Below are 20,505 nucleotides of genomic sequence, written 5' to 3' on the forward strand. Positions count from 1 at the left end.
TCCTACCAGACCCAAAGGGCCTGGAAATGGACTGAGGGGATCCCATGCCATTTTTTTCAATGATTTTTCTGTATTGCCTGAACCCGACAATTCATCATAGCCGCTAGTATTTTTAAAATTACTTTTTTTCCTTTAGAAATGACATTTTGTGCAGGGACTGTTCTAAACACAGGAAAAATGTGCTACTTTACAGGCATACCATAGACACCCCCGGTACGAAATTTAAAGGAATATTTCACTTTAAGCATTATTAAAATCACTGCTCCCGAAAAAACTGCAGTTTTTAAAAAAAAAATGTTTTGCATTGATACATGTCCCCTGGGGCAGGACCTGTGTCCCCAAACATGACAATACCATGCATATAAGCCTATAAAATTAGCACTTTTGATTTCTCTCATAGACAATTCATTATAGCCACGAGTACTTTTAAATAACTTTTTTTCCTTTAGAAATGTCATTTTGTGCAGGGACTGTTCTAAACACTGGAAAAATGCGCCATTTTACAGGCATAAGATAGACACCCCCCAGATACGAAATTTAAAGGAATATTTCACTTTTATCACTGCTCAGGAAAAATGTCAGTTTTAAAACTTTTTTTTTCATTGATACTTGTCCCCTGGGGCAGGACCTGGGTCCCCAAACAGTTTTTATGACAATAACTTGCATATAAACCTTTTGATTTTTCATGTTAATGTCCAATAGACAGCCGGCGGCTTTCGAATTTGGCCCAAACACTGCATATTGTTCAGTGTTCGCAGAACATCTGAACAACCAAAGTTTGCCCAGAACTTATGATGGGGCTGAACTATTCGCCCATCCCTAGTCCCCATCCGCTCCAACACTGGGAACCGGTGTCACAGAAGACGGCTCCTCCTGTGGACTGGGGGTATGCAGCCTGTCACCACAACTTCCACTCACATATTTATTTGTATCTGTATTTATTTATTATGATTCCAAACAGATAGTAATAAAGATTTGAAAATGATTTTTTTCAATAATAAAAAAAAAATACATTTTTTTTCTAGAATAATAAAAGATTGAGCTCAGTGGTCAGCCAAACAGATATAAAAAAAAAATATATATATATATATATATATATATATATATATATATATATATATATATATATATTGCCTCCAGAAAGTATTCACGGTGCTTCACTTTTTCCACATTTTGCTATGTTACAGCCTTATTCCAAAATGGAATAAATTTCCGAAGGCCTCTTTCACATGGGGCGGATCAGTGCTGATCCGCCCTGTGGATATCCACTTGCACAGCGAGGATCACCAGAGCGATCTCCGCCGAGCAGGCAGAGGACAAGTCCATCTCTGCACACTGCGCAGGGACGGACCTGTCAGAGCGCCGCTCTCCCCTATGGGAGATTGGGTGACGACGGACCACAGTGTTCGTTGTCACCCGATCCGATCCGCAGACGGATGGAAAAATCGTTTTTTTCACACTTTTTCGGATTGGAGCGGGTCAGATGTCAGCGGACATGTCACCGCGTAGACCTCTATGAAGCATCCGTTCAGGTCCGCCTGAAAAACTGACAGTGAAAGGGGCCTTACATTGAAAATTGAGCTCAGATACATGCTGTTTCTACTGATCATCCTTGAGATTTTTCTACAACTTGATTAAAGTCCATCTGTGGTAAATTAAGTTGATTGGACATTTGTAAAGGCACACACAACAGTGTATGTCAGAGCACAAACCAAGCCATGAAGTACAAGAAATTGTAGACTTCTGAGACAGAATTGTATCGAGGCACAGATCTGGGCAAGGGTACAGAAACATTTCTGCAGCATTTCCAAAAAATGACAGAACACATTGTACTTTACGAAAACTTCGCAGGATGGGGTGCCAAGTGAGTGACCTGCTATGATCAGTGTTCTCAGCACCAGAGGTTCCGTGCTTACTACTGTATGGGGTGAATGAAAGTTAAATGCTCCAGCCTACACACATGGCGCAAACTTCATAAGTGTAAGGGTCCTTTCACGCGGGGCGGATCAGTTCTGATCCGCCCCGTGGATATCCGTTTGCTCAGCGGGGATCACTCCGCCGATCCCCGCTGAGCAGGGAGATGACAGGTCCGTCTCTGCATACTGCGCAGGGACGGACCTGTCACAGCGCCGCTCTCCCCTATGGGAGATCGGATGACGACGGACCGTAGTGCCCGTCGTCACCCGATCCGAATCGCAGACGGATGGAAAAATAGCTTTTTCCTCCGTTACACTTTTTCGGATCGGAGCGGGTCGGATGTCAGCGGACATGTCACCGCTGACATCCGACGCTCCATAGAGCTCTATGGAGCACCCGTTCAGGTCCGCCTGAAAAACTGACAGGCGGGCCTGAACGGGACGTCAGTGTGAAAGGGGCCTAAATTTATTTTTACCGTGCATATGTCCAAATATTGTGTTTGGCTGGAGTTAAAGTGGTTGTAAACCCTTACAGACCACTTTTACCTACAGGTAAGCCTAGATTAAGGCTTACCTGTAGGTGCAAGAAATATCTCCTTAACCTACACGGTTCAGGAAATATTTGCAAAAGACAGGCACCACTGTCTACGGTGCACAGGTGATGCATAGTAGCCCATTATGCTTTACCTTTGCAGGGAAACAAAGAGGAAGTAAAACCCATCAGGGTCACTTCCTCTTTAAGCTTTAAAAATGCAACTGTTTAAATGTGCACTAAATCTTTGCTTGTTTATTGTGTAAACTAGGAATAAGCTCAGGCGTGTTCGCATGGAACACATGGAGAGCCTGCCAGGAATTCGGCACAGCGCTGCGCTAATCACAGGCAGTGAGACATTGCCCCGATGCGCGGCTGCAGAGATCGGGCAATGTCTCGCTGCCTGTGATTAGCGCAGCGATGCGCCAACTTCCTGGCAGGCTCTGCACGTGTTCTATGCAAACACGCCTGAGCTCATCCCTATTGTAAACGTTTCTATCCCTTCTCTCCTGTTGAATTAGAAAATTGCAACATAACAACTAAACTTGAAGTAAAACTCAACACTAAGATCCAAATAAATACACTATCAGTATAATAAATCCATAAAATAATGAAACATAAATCAGTCTTTCACCTTGTTTTCCCTGAATTTGCTTGGAATGTCCAGAAGAAATATTATACTCCTTAGGTCTTCTTTGGTGATGCTTTCTGAGAGCTCAAAAAGCATTCTTCTGTAGTCATAAAAGAACAGGCAAACTTAAAATAGTTAAGCATTGAGTAGTAATTATATATATTTGATATTGCAAAGAAAAATGTTTCAACCTGATTTTCAGATTTGACAGTAATTTTTTTGCATCCTGGACATTTTGATTGTTTAATGCCTTTACTTCCTGACACAATGTAAGTGTGTTTTTAGCTATTTATCACTTTGGGCACTCAGCAGGAGGGAGGGGCCAGGAGCACTGTCGGGGGGACCTGAGAAAAGAAGGATCCGGGCTGCTCTGTGCAAAACCATTGCACAGAGCAGATAAGTATAACATGTATTTTTTTTTTAAAACAAGCCTTTAATATCACTTTAAATAAAAGCTTTAAATATAACTATAACATAAATTAAAATAAAAAATTGCACTTAGGGTAAGTGTAAGTCTTAGGTGTTTATAGTCTATGCTGATTTTATCCTTATGTGTAAATAACTGTCTCTATTTTAAATAAATGCTGGTTTAGTGTGGCCATTTTTCCTTTTCCCATTACATACGATGATGGTATCTGACCTGGTACATTAACTCAGGGAGCCGTCTGAGATTCAGTAGTTGCTGGTCTGATGTGGACTATCGTTGAGCGCCTAGCATAGTCTGTTTGCAACATGCTGTATTGATCTCTGTTACAAGGGATCAATACAATTCAGTAAGAGGCTTGTATTGATGGTGGAAGGTATAAGGTGTTTATAGCCACTTAATCCAAAGAATTGTTCACTTCATCGGTGGATGGTTGCAATTCTTCACATAAATATCTGCTTGATGGACTCGCTGTTGTGCAACGTTTGATTTAAGATTTTATTATTTCCATTTCGGACACTTTTAATTTTGTTTTCATCACATTCATGCGTTATTTCTGATTTGTTTGAATGTGCACTTATTATTTGTATATGTTGAAAATAAATCTGCCAGGCAGTATATTATTCCAGCTCATCAACTATTTTCCCTACTCATAGCATACCGAAGCCCTTTCCTACCTAAGCAGTAATGATTTTCCAATTTTTAATAAACTACTGAGGGTTTGGACTTATGGGCAATTTACAATTTAAGTTGAAATTGAAGGATTAATGCAGTAAAAGGGACACTATTACAAAAATGGATCTATTACTTATGTAGCTCGTCCATCCATATGCTCCACGCAAAACTCAAAATGTTCTATTCCTGCATAATTAAATGTATATGGAGATCGAGGAGCTGCCATTAATCTGTCAGCAGTAACCAGCAATCACCTGGAGGGAGCATTATAGGTTGCAGGAGCTCCAGGATCAACAGAAAAGGAAGAACCAGCCCCTGCCTTCCACCTCACAATGTTTCAACCAATTACCAATGTAAGAGGCAGGCACCCTCCGAGTGATCACCGTAAGAGGGACCTTCTTCTGTTGATCAACAATAGAAGAAAGCACATCATATTAGGTTAAAGCAACACTAGACTCTTTCCCATGCAGCAGTGTGTGTGAGCAGAGCTCCCCCCTTTTATTTACAGCACAGAGAGAGGGGCAGAAAGTGGGGGAACTGCATTAACTCTTCCCTCCCAACCCATCCATCCAGCAGTCTCACTAACCAGCATTTCAACCTACTTACATACTACTGTAGTAGTCCTGTAGTCAAACAAGGGTTGGAGGGAAGTACCACTGCACAGCAGGGACTACCGCTTCTCATGCAGGAAAGATTTTTTAGAAATTTGCCAGGTTCTCATTAAAGCAAAACTGTATATTGCTTACTCATGGTAAAGCAATAGGTTTGCCTTGCTTTCCTGCCCTCTCCAGCACATACTTGACTTCCTTTCACTCCAACGCCACTCCAGTTACTGCTTGAAGCTGAAGGAAATACCCGGTACTTCTGGACATGGAGGATCATGAGACTCGCCCCTGTGACAGTGACAGTGCTGGGCCAATCAGTGCTGTCATATGTGGAGCGCATAGACCTGTCTAAGCTATGAATCCAGTGCTTTGTAGCTCACACAGGACTTTCCTTTGCTCAAGGCAAATTAGGGTCCATGCACATCGGCTTAAAAATAACGCCAGTGCGCTTAGAACAAAAACACTAATTTGGAGTGTTTTTTTACTAGCATTTAGGACCGTTTCATTTTTTATTTCTGCCAGAAAACCGTTCTCAAAAATGCAAAACAGAAGGATTTTTTTCTGACTCTCTCTCTTTTCCTCCAAATCAATTCTCTTTGGTTTTCTATAAAGTATATATTGCTACTGCGAAGGTCCAGGTTTGAGAAACATGCACAAATTATGTAATGTACTATGAAAAGTGCAAAAAAATAAATAAATGTTAAACCAAATAACATAAACTGTACCTATACATAGATATGTATCGTTCCTTTATTAGGGCTTCAGTCATAGCACTCTTGTTGGTATTTAGCTTCTTTAAAAGGTTGTGCTGTCCTATTAGGTAGAGTAGTTCTGGCAGAATGAACATATTATCTTCACTTAGTTCACCAGATTTCTGAAGCTCTTCAAAGAGATCTAGGCTTGATTTCATTTTCTCCAGTTTTTTATTTGGAATTAAACCCATACAGAGAAATTTTAAAGATTCAAAGTCTTCTTGACCAAGATTGTTGTCAATATCATAAAGCAGCTGGATAAAATCCATCTTCACCAACACAGATGGCAGTTAACATGCCAATTTACCTGAGACAGAAAGAAAATGTCATAAATACACATACAAGCGTAAGTAAAGGCCAAGTCAACCTAAAACATTAATTTCCACTTTGGATGAATAATTGAGTTAAATTCTGTTCCCTGCTTGTCACATCCATCATATAGATCTCTAGTACTTCAAGCTCTGCTCTCAGCCATAGTGATTAACCGATCGTCATGATACTGCGGCAGGTCGGCACGTTCCCGTGAGCCGTCGTAGTTATACGTCGGCTCCTTTAAGAAGGCGCGTCGGCAGGCACGAGAGGCAGAACAGGGACGTGTGTGTTTAAACACACAATCCCTGTTCTGTTCTGTGAGGAGAGACAGATCGTGAGTTCCTAATAGCTAGAAACCATGATCTGTCATCCCTCTAGTCAGTCCCTCCCCCTACAGTTAGAACACACAGTCAGGGAACACAGTTAACCCCTTCCCTTCTAGTGACATTTATACAGTAATCAGTGCATTTTTCTAGCACTGATCGCTGTATAACTGTCAATCGTCCCAAAAATGTGTCAAAAGTGTTTGATGTGTCTGTCATAATGTCACAGTCATGATAAAAATTGCTGCCATTACTAGTAAAATAATAATAATAATAATAAAAATGCCATAAATCTATCACCTATTTTGTAAACGCTATAACTTTTGTGCAAACCAATCAATATATGCTTATTGCAATTTTTAGTACCAAAAATATGTAGAAGAATACATATCGGCTTAAACTGAGGAAAAAAATGTGTGCGTATTTTTTTAGAAATATGGATATTTATTATAGCAAAAAGTACAAAATATAGTGTTTTTTTTCAAAAGTGACCTCTTTTTTTGTTTATAGCGCAAAAAATATAAACCACAGAGATGATCAAATACCACCAAAAGAAAGCACTATTTGTGGGAAAAAAAGGATGTCAATTTTGTTTGGATACAACATTGCATGACCGCACAATTGTCAGTTAAAGCGACGCAGTGATGTATCACAAAAAAATGCTCTCGTCATTGGCTGAAGTGGTTAAGAAGCTACACTAGGTTATCTCATTCTCCCTACTGCATTCTTGGGCATATAAGGTGAATGAATCATGAATGAAAAAAAAGGAATGCAGAATCCAAGAGCAAGACAGTAGCATATCACTTCAATAAGACAGGTAGAGCTGGGGACTCCAGTTCATGTATCTCTTCTCTGAAGTCCTTGGAAAATATAGGAATCCAGATAAAGCTTTAACCTTCCGGTATCACTCTACATTGGCATGTTTATGTTGGGATCATGCCAATAGATTGAATAGACACATGGGGATTAATATACTAAAACTGGAGAGTTCAAAATTGGGTGCAGCTGTGTATGGTCGCCAATCAGCTTCTAACTTCAGCTTGTTCAGTTAATCTTTGACAAAAAAAAAGAAAAAAAAAAAAAAGGTGACTACTATCTTTTAAATTCCTAACAAACCACAAGTATGATGGGTGTGGAAATATCAGCTATGACAGAGCTTTTCATCTGCATTTTTATTATAGGTTAGTAACATTTAAAACACTGAATCAGCTGGCATAACATCCAGGAAATTGGCATTTTCAGCAGTACAACCTCTATATTTGTATCCTTTATATTTATCTCCTTTAACTTTTGCAGGATAATTTGACATTTTTTGTCAACACACAACCTAAACACCAGGTTGCCCAACATGAAAATGGTATATTATAGTTTAAACATTAGAAGAGAAGATTGTTTATTTGCTATCACCCCTCAAAGCAAAAGATGCTAAACTTATCAGCCTCAGCTCAAGAATACTAAATAGGGAGTGGAAGCCACTGATAAGGAGCCTAGACATATGTGACCCGTGTCCTTAGTTTTCTCTAAGGCTGGGTTCACACAAGCCCGACCCCAAAGTCACGCAACTTTCAGTACAACTTTGATATGACTTTCATGTGACTTTTTACAGTCTGTGGCATTGAAGTTGTATCAAAGTCGAACCAAAGTAGTACAGGAAACTTTTTTAAAGTCAGACAGACTTCTATTGTATCAGTTAACACAGCTCTCATAGGGAAATATTAACCACTTGCTTACTGGGCACCTAAACCCCCTCCTGCCCAGACCAATTTTCAGCTTTTAGAGCTGTCACTCTTTGAATGACAATTGCGCGTTCATACAACACTTTATCCAAATGACATTTTTATCATTTTTTCCCCACAAATAGAGGTTTCTTTTGGTGATATTTGATCACCTCTGGGTTTTTTATTTTTTGTAAAAAAAAATTAAAAAGACAGATAAAAAAAAAAAAAAATACAAAACCATTTTAAATTTTGTTAATAAATTTTGCAAACCGGTAATTTTTTTCCTTCATTGATGTACGCTGATGAGGCTACATTGATGGGCACTGATATGCTGCACTGATGGGCACTGATAGGCTGCATTGATGGGCACTGATAAAGCGACACTGATGGGCACTGATAAGGCGACACTGATGGGCACTAATAGGCGGCATTGTTGGGCGGCACTGAAGGGCATTGATGGGTCGTACTAAAGGGCACTAGTAGGTGGCACTGATAACTGGCACTGATGGGTGGCAGTGATGGCCACTGATCGGCCCTGGTAGGTGACACCGATAGGCAGCACTGCTAGGTGGCAGTGATAAGGCACTGTTTGGCACGACTTGTGGGCATTGATAGGTGGCACTCGTGGGCATTGATAGGTGGCACTGATTGCTGGCACTTATGTACTGGTGGGCACTGATTGGTGGGCACTAATTCATGGCACTGGCAGGCGGTACTGGTGGGCACATATGAGGCGGCTTCGCCTCTTCCTCTTTGGGACTGTGGTCCCTTCAACAGAAGCCAGTGATTGGCTTTTTTTTCTCCTGACGCTGTTGGCGTGAGAAGAAAAAAATAACGATTATCAATCTTCTGTTTACATAATGTGATCAGCCATCATTGGCTGACAGCTGATCACATTGTAAGGGGTCAGGATTGATCCCTTCCTCCAGTATTTATTTAACTATCAAAAGTGTTTTACTGCGTTAAACCTTTTATCAACCTTCTAAATGATTGCATTTCTCAATTTCAAAAGTCAGTATGAAAGGAAAGTACTGGTAAGTAGGGATGAGCTTCGTGTTCGAGTCGAACACACGTTCGACTCGAACATCGGCTGTTCGCCCGTTCGGCGAAGTCCGAACTTTTTGGTCCGTTCGCGCCAAATTCGTGTGGCGCTCACGGCCCACAATGCACTGCGATGGCGCAGTGCATTGCTGGCTCGTGATTGGCCAAGCATGCACTGTGACCCCGCATGCTTGGCCAATCGCAGCGCCAGCAGCGAGGAGAGCCATGATTGGCCACAGGCAGGATGCCTGTGGCCAATCATAGCTCAGGCTGTGTAGTGCATGCCCCACACTATATAAGGCCGCCAGCGCGGCGGCCTTGTGTAGTGTGTTGGCGTCTGAAGCAGTGGGTGTTCTGTGTACCTTCAACACAGTACACACCGATCGTTTTCGGCCGATTTTTGATCTTGCTGTTGTGTAGTGGTTGTTGTCTGCGTGCCCTGACCGCAGTATACACCGCTATATTCACCTCACCTATATAGCTAGTGATCTATCTTTTATAATAGAGCTTGCAGTCGGTAGTGTTAGGAGCTTGTGCGTGCTGTCTGCGTGCTCTGTACCCAGTACATACCGCTATATCCACCTACATAGCTCTTCTCTATTTGAGCCCACTTGCCATCTGCAGGAGTTATTGGAAGTTGTGTGTGCTTCCAGCACAGCACAGTATACATCTGTATATACCCCTTTATCTCTGGTGTTCTATAATAAAGGCATCTGCAGGAGTTAGTGGGTGTTCTGTGTACCTTCAACACAGTACACACCGATCATTTTCAGACGATTTTCGATCTTGCTGTTGTGTAGTGGTTGTTGTCTGCGTGCCCTGACCGCAGTATATACCGCTATATTCACCTCACCTATATAGCTAGAGATCTATCTTTTATAATAGAGCTTGCAGTCAGTAGTGTTAGGAGCTTGTGCGTGCTGTCTGCGTGCTCTGTACCCAGTACATACCGCTATATCCACCTACATAGCTCTTCTCTATTTGAGCCCACTTGCCATCTGCAGGAGTTATTGGAAGTTGTGTGTGCCTCCAGCACAGCACAGTATACATCTGTATATAACCCTTTATCTCTGGTGTTCTATAATAAAGGCATCTGCAGGAGTTAGTGGGTGTTGTGTACCTCTAGCACAATATACACTACCCAACTGCTTTTTTACCCAACTCCCTTTAGGCCATTACCATGTCTGGAAGGCCAACAAGGAGAGGCAGACAGGCGCGAGCCGATAAAAGAGGGCAAGCAGGCTCTGTGTCTAGAGACAACAGTGCTGGTCGTGGACGCGGTGCATTGTCATCAGCACGTGGCCATGGAACACGCTTGTCCTTCTTTTCGGCAGCTGGACATGTTGAGCCGCAACATGCCAACGACTTGGTAGAGTGGATGACCAAGCCCTCTTCATCCTCCTCATCCTCTCTCACCCAGTCTCAGGGTACTAGCAAAGCAGCTGCCAACGCATCATCTTCCCTCCTCTCAATGTCATCATCAGTGACTCCTTCCCTAGACCCACCACGTCCTCCTGAGGAGTCTCCTGAACTCTTTGAGCACAGTGTTGGGTACATGCTCCAGGAGGATGCCCAGTGTTTTGTAGCCTCTGATGATGACACTCAGCTAGAGGAAGGCAGTAGCGTGAATGCAGAGAGAGGGGATGCTCAAGAAGGACAGCAATCTGGCAGTCATGTTCCACAAGCTGCAGCATACTGCCAGGTTTGCTACAGTGATGAAGAGGGAGGGGATGATGAGGGCACTGACTCCACGTGGGTGCCTGGTAGGAGAGAGGAGGAGGAGGAGGCACATGTCCAAAAAGGCAGGATGCCCTCCGGGGGCCAGCTTAGGGGCAGCACACCGACTGAATCACACCGCAGAGCTCCGCCTGTGCAGGGCGCTGCCTCTGCACATTATTCTAAAAGTTCTTTGGTGTGGGCCTTTTTTGAGACGAGTGCATCAGATCGCACCGCTGCTATTTGCAACATATGTCTCAAGCTCATCTCGCGTGGCCAAAACATCAGCCGCTTGGGCACCACATGCTTGACCAGACATATGTTGACCTGCCATGCAGCTCGTTGGCAAGCGTACCTCAAAGACCCATACCAAAGAACAAAGCCGCCCTCTCCTTGCTCCTCATCAGCTGGCATCTCCAACCCCACTAGACCTTCAGTCCTCTCTGAAACCTGCTCTGAGAGGAATGAAGGTGTAGAATTAGGTGTGTCACAGCCAAGTGCTTCCGGGCACTCTGCTAGCAGTACACCCACGTCCGATTATAGCAGGCAAATGTCCCTGCCCCAGCTGCTGGACCGGCGAAAGAAGTTCACTCCCAGCCATCCACATGCCCAGCGGTTGAATGCTAGCTTGGCTAAATTGCTAGCACTTCAACTGCTGCCTTTTCAGTTGGTAGACTCTGCCCCCTTCCGTGAGTTTGTACAATGTGCGGTTCCTCAGTGGCAGGTCCCCAAACACCACTTTTTCTCACGGAAGGCGATTCCGGCTCTCTACCGGCATGTGGAAGGCAATGTCCTTGCCTCGCTGGACAGGGCGGTCAGCGGTAAGGTGCATATTACCGCTGACTCATGGTCCAGCAGGCATGGACAGGGACGTTACCTGTCTTTCACGGCCCATTGGGTCACTCTTCTGGCAGCTGGGAAGGATGCAGGACAAGGTGCAGTAGTGTTGGAGGTTGTTCCGCCACCACGCCTCCAAAATGCTACTATTGGTTGTGACACACCTCTCTCCTCCACCCCCTCCTCTTCTTCTTCCTCCATGGCCTCTTCCAGTGCTCTGTCTTCAGAACCAGCGGTGCTCCGTAGGCATTCCAGGGGCTACGCAAGTACGCAGGCAAAACGATGCCATGCCGTGCTTGCGCTGGTTTGTTTAGGGGACAGGAGCCACACTGGGGCGGATGTTTTGTCAGCTCTGCAGGGGCAGGCCGAGAGGTGGTTGACGCCACGCCAGCTTAAGCCAGGAATGGTGGTTTGCGACAATGGCACCAACCTCCTCTCCGCCCTCCGACAGGGACTACTGACCCATGTGCCCTGTGTAGCTCACGTCCTTAACCTGGTGGTGCAGCGGTTCTTGGGCAGGTACCCCGGCTTACAGGATGTCCTGAAGCAGGCCAAGAAAGTCTGCGTGCATTTCCGCGATCATTTAATGCCTGTGCTCGGCTGGCTGAGCTCCAAAAGGAGTTGAACCTGCCCAAGAACCGCCTTATATGTGACATGCCCACCAGGTGGAACTCAACGTTGGCCATGCTGCAGCGGCTGCACACGCAGCAGAGGGCCATCAATGAGTACCTGTGCGACTACGGCACCAGGACAGGGTCAGGGGAGCTCGGTTTTTTCTCACCACGCCAGTGGGGCATGATCAGGGATGCATGCACTGTCCTGTCACCGTTTGAGGAGGCCACAAGGATGGTGAGCAGTGACAGTGCATGCATCAGTGACACTGTACCTCTTGTCCACCTCTTGGAGCATACGTTGCGTGGAATAATGGACAGGGCACTTGAGGCAGAACAGAGGCAGGAAGAGGAGGACTTCCTTGCTTCTCAAGGCCCCCTTTATCCAGACAGTGTTCCTGCTGTGCCACCCATCACACAGGAAGAGGATGAGGAGGAGGAAGAGGAGGAGGAGGATGATTGCGTCAGCATGGAGGTGGAGGCTGGCACTCAGCATCAGCAGAAGCAGCAGCAGCAGTCTTGTAGGGATGATTTACAGTCCCAAGAAACACGTGAACTTGTACGTGGCTGGGAGGAGGTAGCTGCGGATCATGTTGTCCTTAGTGACCCAGAGGACTCCAGACCGAAGGCCTCAGCTAACCTACGCTGCATGGCCTCCCTGATCCTGCAAAGCCTGCGGAAGGATCCTCGTATTCTTCGGATCAAGGAGAGGGACCATTACTGGCTGGCCACTCTCCTTGATCCACGGTACAAGGGTAAGGTTGCCGACCTTATCTTGTCATCGCAGAGGGAGCAGAGGATGAGACATCTCCGGGAGGCCTTGCAGAAAGGTCTGTACAACGCGTTCCCAGAGACTGGGAGGTTACAAACTCCTGGTCCTGGACAACGTGTTGCTGAGGCATCGGTCAGAAGGAGCGGTGGAGAAGGTGGCCGTCTGACTGATGCTTTCAGACAATTTTTTAGTCCGCAGCCCCAAGGTATGATCGGTTCCAGCAACCATCGCCAGCGTCTGATTTACATGGTGCAGGAATACCTAGGGGCAAGGTCAGACTTGGACACCTTTCCCACCGAAAATCCTCTGGCTTACTGGGTCTTGAGGATGGATCACTGGCCAGAGCTTGCACAGTATGCAATTGAGCTACTGGCCTGTCCTGCATCCAGCGTTCTTTCGGAACGCACCTTCAGTGCTGCTGGTGGCTTTGTTACCGATCACAGGGTGCGGCTGTCTACCGAATCAGTTGATCGACTGACCTTCATCAAGATGAATCAGTCTTGGATCACCCACAGCTACCAAGCACCTGAAGCTGATGTAACCGAATAATTTTTTTTGAAATATCACATCCCTTCAAGACTGCCTATGCTGATGCTGAGTGACTGTCCTGTTATGTTGATTGTCTATCCTCTTCCTCCTCCGATGATATGTTGGAAGAACATTTCTGTTTCTGGGTGATGCCATCAGCCCAATTTTTCTGCCCCTGTTTAACAGGGGCGTTTAAGTACAATTTTTGATGCAATGCTTTGCAGCAGGGCTAATTCCTGCAATAAAACAAGAGTATATGGGAGAGATTGCAGTGTCGTGGCACCAGCACCAGTGCCTAAGGCCCAATTTTTCTGCCCCTGTTTAACAGGGGCGTTTAAGTACAATTTTTGATGCAATGCTTTGCAGCAGGGCTAATTCCTGCAATAAAACAAGAGTATATGGGAGAGGTTGCAGTGTCGTGGCACCAGCACCAGTGCCTAAGGCCCAATTTTTCTGCCCCTGTTTAACAGGGGCGTTCAATTACAATTTTTGATGCAATGCTTTGCAGCAGGGCTAATTCCTGCAATAAAACAAGAGTATATGGGAGAGGTTGCAGTGTCGTGGCACCAGCACCAGTGCCTAAGGCCCAATTTTTCTGCCCCTGTTTAACAGGGGCGTTTAATTACAATTTTTGATGCAATGCTTTGCAGCAGAGCTAATTCCTGCAATAAAACAATCTTTGTTGGCAATTCAACTAAGGACTTGTATCTATGGACTGATTTTCACTATACTTTCACTTTTTGGGACTCTGCCTTAGTTTTCACTTTTAGCATATTTTCACCAGATATTTTTAGTCACTTTAAATAATAATTTTTTTAATGTTTATCATATATGCTTAATTCTAGTGTGCAAATCTATTATATTTAAGTAGAATTTTTGCTATTTATCCAGCATATTTCTTCATATATTATTATTTATGTAAATTTTTCTTTTCACTATTGTTTTATCACTTAGCGCTGCACTTATTTTTTATTTGTCCCCAATAGTAAAGTTGAAGATTTTTAAGGGATGACCCACCTTGACTTAAAGTGAGGTGCAAGGTCGACAGGGCCAATGGGGAGTCCTTTCCACCCACACAAAGCTAATAAGAGTACTATCTACTTTGGTAAAAGAAAAGTTTTTTTAATATGAAAATTGGGAAATTCCTAAAGAAATATAGGAATTTAGGCAAGTACACCATCTGAACAAGATTAACCTTACCCACTGGTGTAAGAGGGACAGACTTACAGGAGGTACATGGCTGAGAGAAGCACTGCAATAAGGGCTAGAGTTGGGCCAAACACACACCTATTTATGTCTATGGGAACTTGAAAAATCAAAAGTGCCCATTTTGAGAACTTATCTGCAAGTTATTGGCAGTGATTGGATGATGCTTAAAGTGAAACAGTAAAAATTCCTTTAAATATAGTTCAGGGGGGGGGGGGCTTAGTCTGCCTGTAAAGTGGCGCATCTGTACCATGTATAGAACCTGCTGCAGCAAAACTGGTAGCACCCGGATGTTTAGGCAGGGTTGCTAGTAAATTTACCTGCCATAGTCGCCTTGGCCAATTGATTCCACCCTAATCCTAATTGTGGAATTGCTGAACTTCTCTCTTCTGTGTTCTTGGGTCCCTTGGCCTTCTGGGAGAACCTATTTATTTGGAGTCAAGTGATCGGGGTTCTGTGCCACCTGGACATCTATCTGGGTGGAGGCGTGTTGTGCTGCCCCAGGCTGCTAGGCCAGAGCCTGAGGCCTATCAGATTCAACTACGAGACAGAAGCTATTGGCTACTGGCTATTGAACTTCCTTTTTCTAGTCACATCGTATGTGTTGTACGTCACCGTGTTATAAATGATCGGAATTTATGTGACCGTGTGTAGGCAAGACAGTTTGAGCCGAATTCCGTCGGAAAACCATCAGAGCTTTTTCAGACGAGAATTACGATCGTGTGTACGCGGCATAAAGGGGGGAAATATCGCAGGACTCCTCAGTACCTGAAGAGGGGTAAAGAAATTTGAATTAACCCAGGGGGGGGGGGGGGGGGACAACGGGATAATGGAGAAGGGGACAGTGGGGAGGGAAGGTGGAACAGGGAGGAGGAGGAGGAGGAGGAGGCAGGGAAAAGGTGGGGGGAGAAACAGGGAAAAGGTGAGAAATGAAATAGGGTAGGAGCCTGCATCATAGATACCAGGATAGGCCAGCATGTGTTCAGAACCACATAAAGGCTTCAAAGGCAAGTCGACACCTGCACCCCAGGAATCTATCCAAGCGGACAAGACATTTGCCAATTTTTGGGGGGTAATTGAAGTTAAAATAGTTACGTTTATAAAGAGGAAAAAACAATATTGAGAGTAGTACGCCAAGAAGTCACTGTAGGGGGCTGAGCAGACTTCCAGCAGAGGAATATCTCCCTTTAAGAGAAGTAAGGATGACAAATAAACAACCTGACATATCTGCCTATAGGAGGGTCCTCAAAAAATTTCAAAAACAGTATTAATATCAGCCACAACCTACATTCAAAACAATTGGAGAGAAGAGCATAACCAAACTGTATGAAAAAAGGATCTGGCAACAGGGACAGGCTGAGGAAACAGAGAGATAGATGGCAGCCAAATGCTGAGGTGGACAGCAGGCCCTCTGAAAAAAATGTATTTGGATAAACTATCCCTAACTGAGATCACAGTAGTTACATAAGAACCCAAGCAGTCATCTCAATCATCATTCTCTAAGTCAGGGATATCGGTATACCATTTTTAATATACACATTCTACCTTGGTTGCATAGGCCAATGAGAGACCTAAATAGAGGGGGGATAGGGGCTTGACCAACACCCTGAAGTTGAGCAACTTCTCAATAAGGTCTGATTCCACCATAAGAGAGGAAAGAGGGAAACTGCTGGAGGAAAGCATGGCGGAGATGCAGATATCTAAAGAACATCCAGTTGGGAATGATCAAGGAAGCTTCAAGGCCAGGAAAGCTCCTCAAACGTCTCTCAGCAACTATATGTTTCAAACTCACCACCCCTCTAGTAGCCCACAACCTGGGATCCAGAACACTATTCATAGGAGGGAGAGTTGGGTTGCCACACTGAGAAATATGATGGAATCAAGACTCTGTAGAAAAAAACTTATATTGATTGTAAAGCTTTAATTTACATGTTATACTTATCTGCTCTGTGCAGTAGTTTTGCACAGAGTGGCCCGGATCCTCCTCTTCTTGGGTCCCACGCTGGCACTCCTGGCTCCTACCTCCTGTTGGGTGCCCCCACAGCAGGTGGCTTGCTATGGGGCACCCAAGCTGAGCTGCTGCTCTGTGTGTCCATTCACACACGGAGTCGTAGTTTGGCCTGCCCCTCAATCTCCTGATTGTTTCACTGGCTGTGATTGACAGCAGCGGGAGCCAATGGCTCCCGCTGCTGCCAATAGCCAATCAGGAGTGTTAGTCCCTGGAGAGGCAAGGCTTTCATGGACATCGCTGGATCGAGAGGGGGCTCAGGTAAGTATTGGGGGGGCTGGGGATGTAACAAGGTTACTAAGTGCAGAATAGGAGCCCACAATGGCAGCTTCCAGGGTTTAAACAGAAAAGTCAGTGCTACTACCCATACAACACATCGATAGCAGAGCTTTCAGGGTTACAGCAAAAATATGCCAAGATGCTAAGAGAACTACCACTGGACTGTGACGAGTACAACCACCAATATCCTCAGCCAATCCCCAGACGACGTCCGCTTGTGACGAAACGCTGCGTAGGGAGGTGCTTTGATGTCATCACGTTTGCCTCGGTGGAGGTGTAGCTCTACAGAGGACAGCGAGCAGGGAGAGTGTTATGGGACACCGATGATTTTATATCACACTATATTGCAACTTTCTTGTAAGTGCGATCTATTTATTTTTATTAAACTCTTTATTTAAATACTACACAATGGGAGCTTTTAGTATTTATATTCCCTGAGTGGTACCAATCCAGGATCAGCTGTATTGCGGCATAGGTTTTTGGGAGGTCGAATTCCCTGGGGTTGCTGAGACCATTCTATTGCTCTTTGGAGTCGGTAAGGAGAATATTTGCTCACTTGCTGGGTGTTTTTCCACTTGGCAAAGGGATTTCATACTCACTGATCTTTGTTGGCAATTCAACTAAGGACTTGTATCTATGGACTGATTTTCACTATACTTTCACTTTTTGGGACTCTGCCTTAGTTTTCACTTTTAGCATATTTTCACCAGATATTTTTAGTCACTTTAAATAATAATTTTTTTAATGTTTATCATATATGCTTAATTCTAGTGTGCAAATCTATTATATTTAAGTAGAATTTTTGCTATTTATCCAGCATATTTCTTCATATATTATTATTTATGTAAATTTTTCTTTTCACTATTGTTTTATCACTTAGCGCTGCACTTATTTTTTATTTGTCCCCAATAGTAAAGTTGAAGATTTTTAAGGGATGACCCACCTTGACTTAAAGTGAGGTGCAAGGTCGACAGGGCCAATGGGGAGTCCTTTCCACCCACACAAAGCTAATAACAGTACTATCTACTTTGGTAAAAGAAAAGTTTTTTTAATATGAAAATTGGGAAATTCCTAAAGAAATATAGGAATTTAGGCAAGTACACCATCTGAACAAGATTAACCTTACCCACTGGTGTAAGAGGGACAGACTTACAGGAGGTACATGGCTGAGAGAAGCACTGCAATAAGGGCTAGAGTTGGGCCAAACACACACCTATTTATGTCTATGGGAACTTGAAAAATCAAAAGTGCCCATTTTGAGAACTTATCTGCAAGTTATTGGCAGTGATTGGATGATGCTTAAAGTGAAACAGTAAAAATTCCTTTAAATATAGTTCAGGGGGGGGGGGGGGGCTTAGTCTGCCTGTAAAGTGGCGCATCTGTACCATGTATAGAACCTGCTGCAGCAAAACTGGTAGCACCCGGATGTTTAGGCAGGGTTGCTAGTAAATTTACCTGCCATAGTCGCCTTGGCCAATTGATTCCACCCTAATCCTAATTGTGGAATTGCTGAACTTCTCTCTTCTGTGTTCTTGGGTCCCTTGGCCTTCTGGGAGAACCTATTTATTTGGAGTCAAGTGATCGGGGTTCTGTGCCACCTGGACATCTATCTGGGTGGAGGCGTGTTGTGCTGCCCCAGGCTGCTAGGCCAGAGCCTGAGGCCTATCCCGGGGACATCTGGCTGCTAGGCTGTCTGAGGGCCTATCCAGAAGCAAGAGAGAGCAACGTAGGGTTGGGACTGCGGCTTGCAGTCCAACCAGAAGTGACGGTCTGGCCAACCAGAGAACCTGTCGTGGTCGGAGGTAGAGGGGAAGCTGTCGCCACTAAGGGACCATTCACCTTATTACCAGGGACAGCTGCAAGTAGCTGAAGCAAGTAACAGAGCAGTTGTCTCACCAACTGGGGATGGTGAAGAATTGGGAAACTTCAGCAGGTGTCAAGCCAGGGACCCAGCCAGCGGAGGTGACGCTTGCAAAGCAGCCTTGTGTGCCAAGCTAGGGACCCAGCAGTGACGTGGGGGTGACGCTTGAGGAAGATTCTGTAAGAGAAAGAGTTCATTGTAACCTTTGTTAGAAACTGTTCAAGATTGTTGCCATAGGAGATAGCGTGTCTACATATGCAGATGTGGTGTCCGGCTGGGTGCCTTTCCCTGCATGGCTGCCCACCTATAGAAGTCTCAGAGTCTGCCAATTAACATTGCAACTACCAAATGGTGCCCTGGCCCTAAACACTCTCTCAACAGTTCTGTTTAAAGCATTTGTTAACCCCCCCAAAAAAAAATAAGTGTCCTGCTACTTTAAAGCATCTTAAATGACACAGTGCTTGTCCTGTGTACTGCCAGGACATCCCTCTCTATCTATGCATCACCAACAAAAAAGAACAATACCAGGCACTGGAAAACTGTCACTCATTGATCGACAATCGGATGACAGAGAGCTCCCTTAAACTCAACAGATCCAAAACAGAACTCCTCTTTCTCCACGCAAACTGAAACAAAAACCCTGGCACGATGTCCACACCACTCACCATCCTCAGACAACCCATCACACCCAGCACTAAAGCCAAAAACCTTGGTGTCATCTTTGACTCAAATATGACAATGGATGCACAAATATGATCAGTAGTCAGCAGATCCCACTACCTTCTTCTCCTACTGTGTAGACTCATCCGATTCATCCCGGAAGGGGATACAGGCTGCAGCAGTTGGAACAATCATCAATTCCCGACTTGACTACGCAAATTTCCTCTACCTAGGACTTCCAAAATACCAAATTTCCAGAACACAGCAGCTAGACTGGTAACTGGAAAAAAACATGGTAATCAATCACCCCGTCCCTGAGGACCCTCCATTGGCTAGCCATGAAGGTTCGAGTTGCATTCAAGACCCTCTGCCTCACTCATAAATGTACACAAGGAAAAGCCCCACAATATCTCTGTAAAAAAAAAAGCACTACGCCCCAGGCCGCACTCTCTTGTCAACTAACCAGAACCTCCTCCACATCCCCAAGACCCGTTCTAAATGAAAAGGCGAATGAAGGTTCGCAGTCCAAGAACCACGGCTATGGAATGCTCTACCCATGGATATCCACTTGGAAGAAAACTATCTGGCCTTCAGGAAGAAGCTCAAGACACATCTCTTCTGAAAACCCAGAAGGACACTGGCGGCAAAAGTGCCCTGAGGCGATTAAGTTTGCATATGTAGTGCTATACAAGTCATTCATTCATTCATTCGTTCATATATAAATATAAATGCTGTAAATACCTAATTTAAAAACTGAGATTGTGATCACATGACCAGCCAGTTCTCTCCTCCTCCCCTCCAGACTGAAGTCAGCAGGGGATTTTCAGCCTCACCCACTGCATCTCTCAGAGGAGGAAAGGAGAAACTTGGCTGGTCAAGTGATTGCAATCTCAGCAGTGAAATTAGATATTTGCAGCATTTATTTTTATAAATAACACACAGAGGAGGACACTACAATAGGAGGCAGTGCTGATGGTGTATACAGGTAATGCCGGGTACACACAAGCATACTTTTCGACTGATTTTCGGCGGAGTTCCGACGGACTTTCCGAATGAACGGACTTGGCCACACACAATCACACCAAAGTCCGATGGATT

General features: G+C 44.6%; 1 protein-coding gene across 2 annotated transcripts in view; it reads right to left on the minus strand.

Annotated features, from left to right (window-relative positions):
- Positions 1-20,505, minus strand: part of CASP10 (caspase 10) — a 119,692-nt gene that overhangs the window by 76,906 nt on the left and 22,281 nt on the right. For both annotated transcript variants that reach the window (XM_077448626.1, XM_077448627.1), the window contains exons 2-3: positions 5,509-5,842; positions 3,083-3,179 (exon numbers count right to left, since the gene is read on the minus strand). In XM_077448626.1, the coding sequence (XP_077304752.1) occupies positions 3,083-3,179; positions 5,509-5,804 (393 nt within the window). In that variant the 5' untranslated portion in view covers positions 5,805-5,842. The remainder of the gene's footprint in view (positions 1-3,082; positions 3,180-5,508; positions 5,843-20,505) is intronic.

This window comes from Lithobates pipiens, unplaced genomic scaffold (genome assembly GCF_037356315.1).
Source record: "Lithobates pipiens isolate NorthernLeopardFrog02 unplaced genomic scaffold, aLitPip1_a1.2 Scaffold_22, whole genome shotgun sequence".
NCBI classification, from domain to species: Eukaryota; Metazoa; Chordata; class Amphibia; order Anura; family Ranidae; genus Lithobates; species Lithobates pipiens.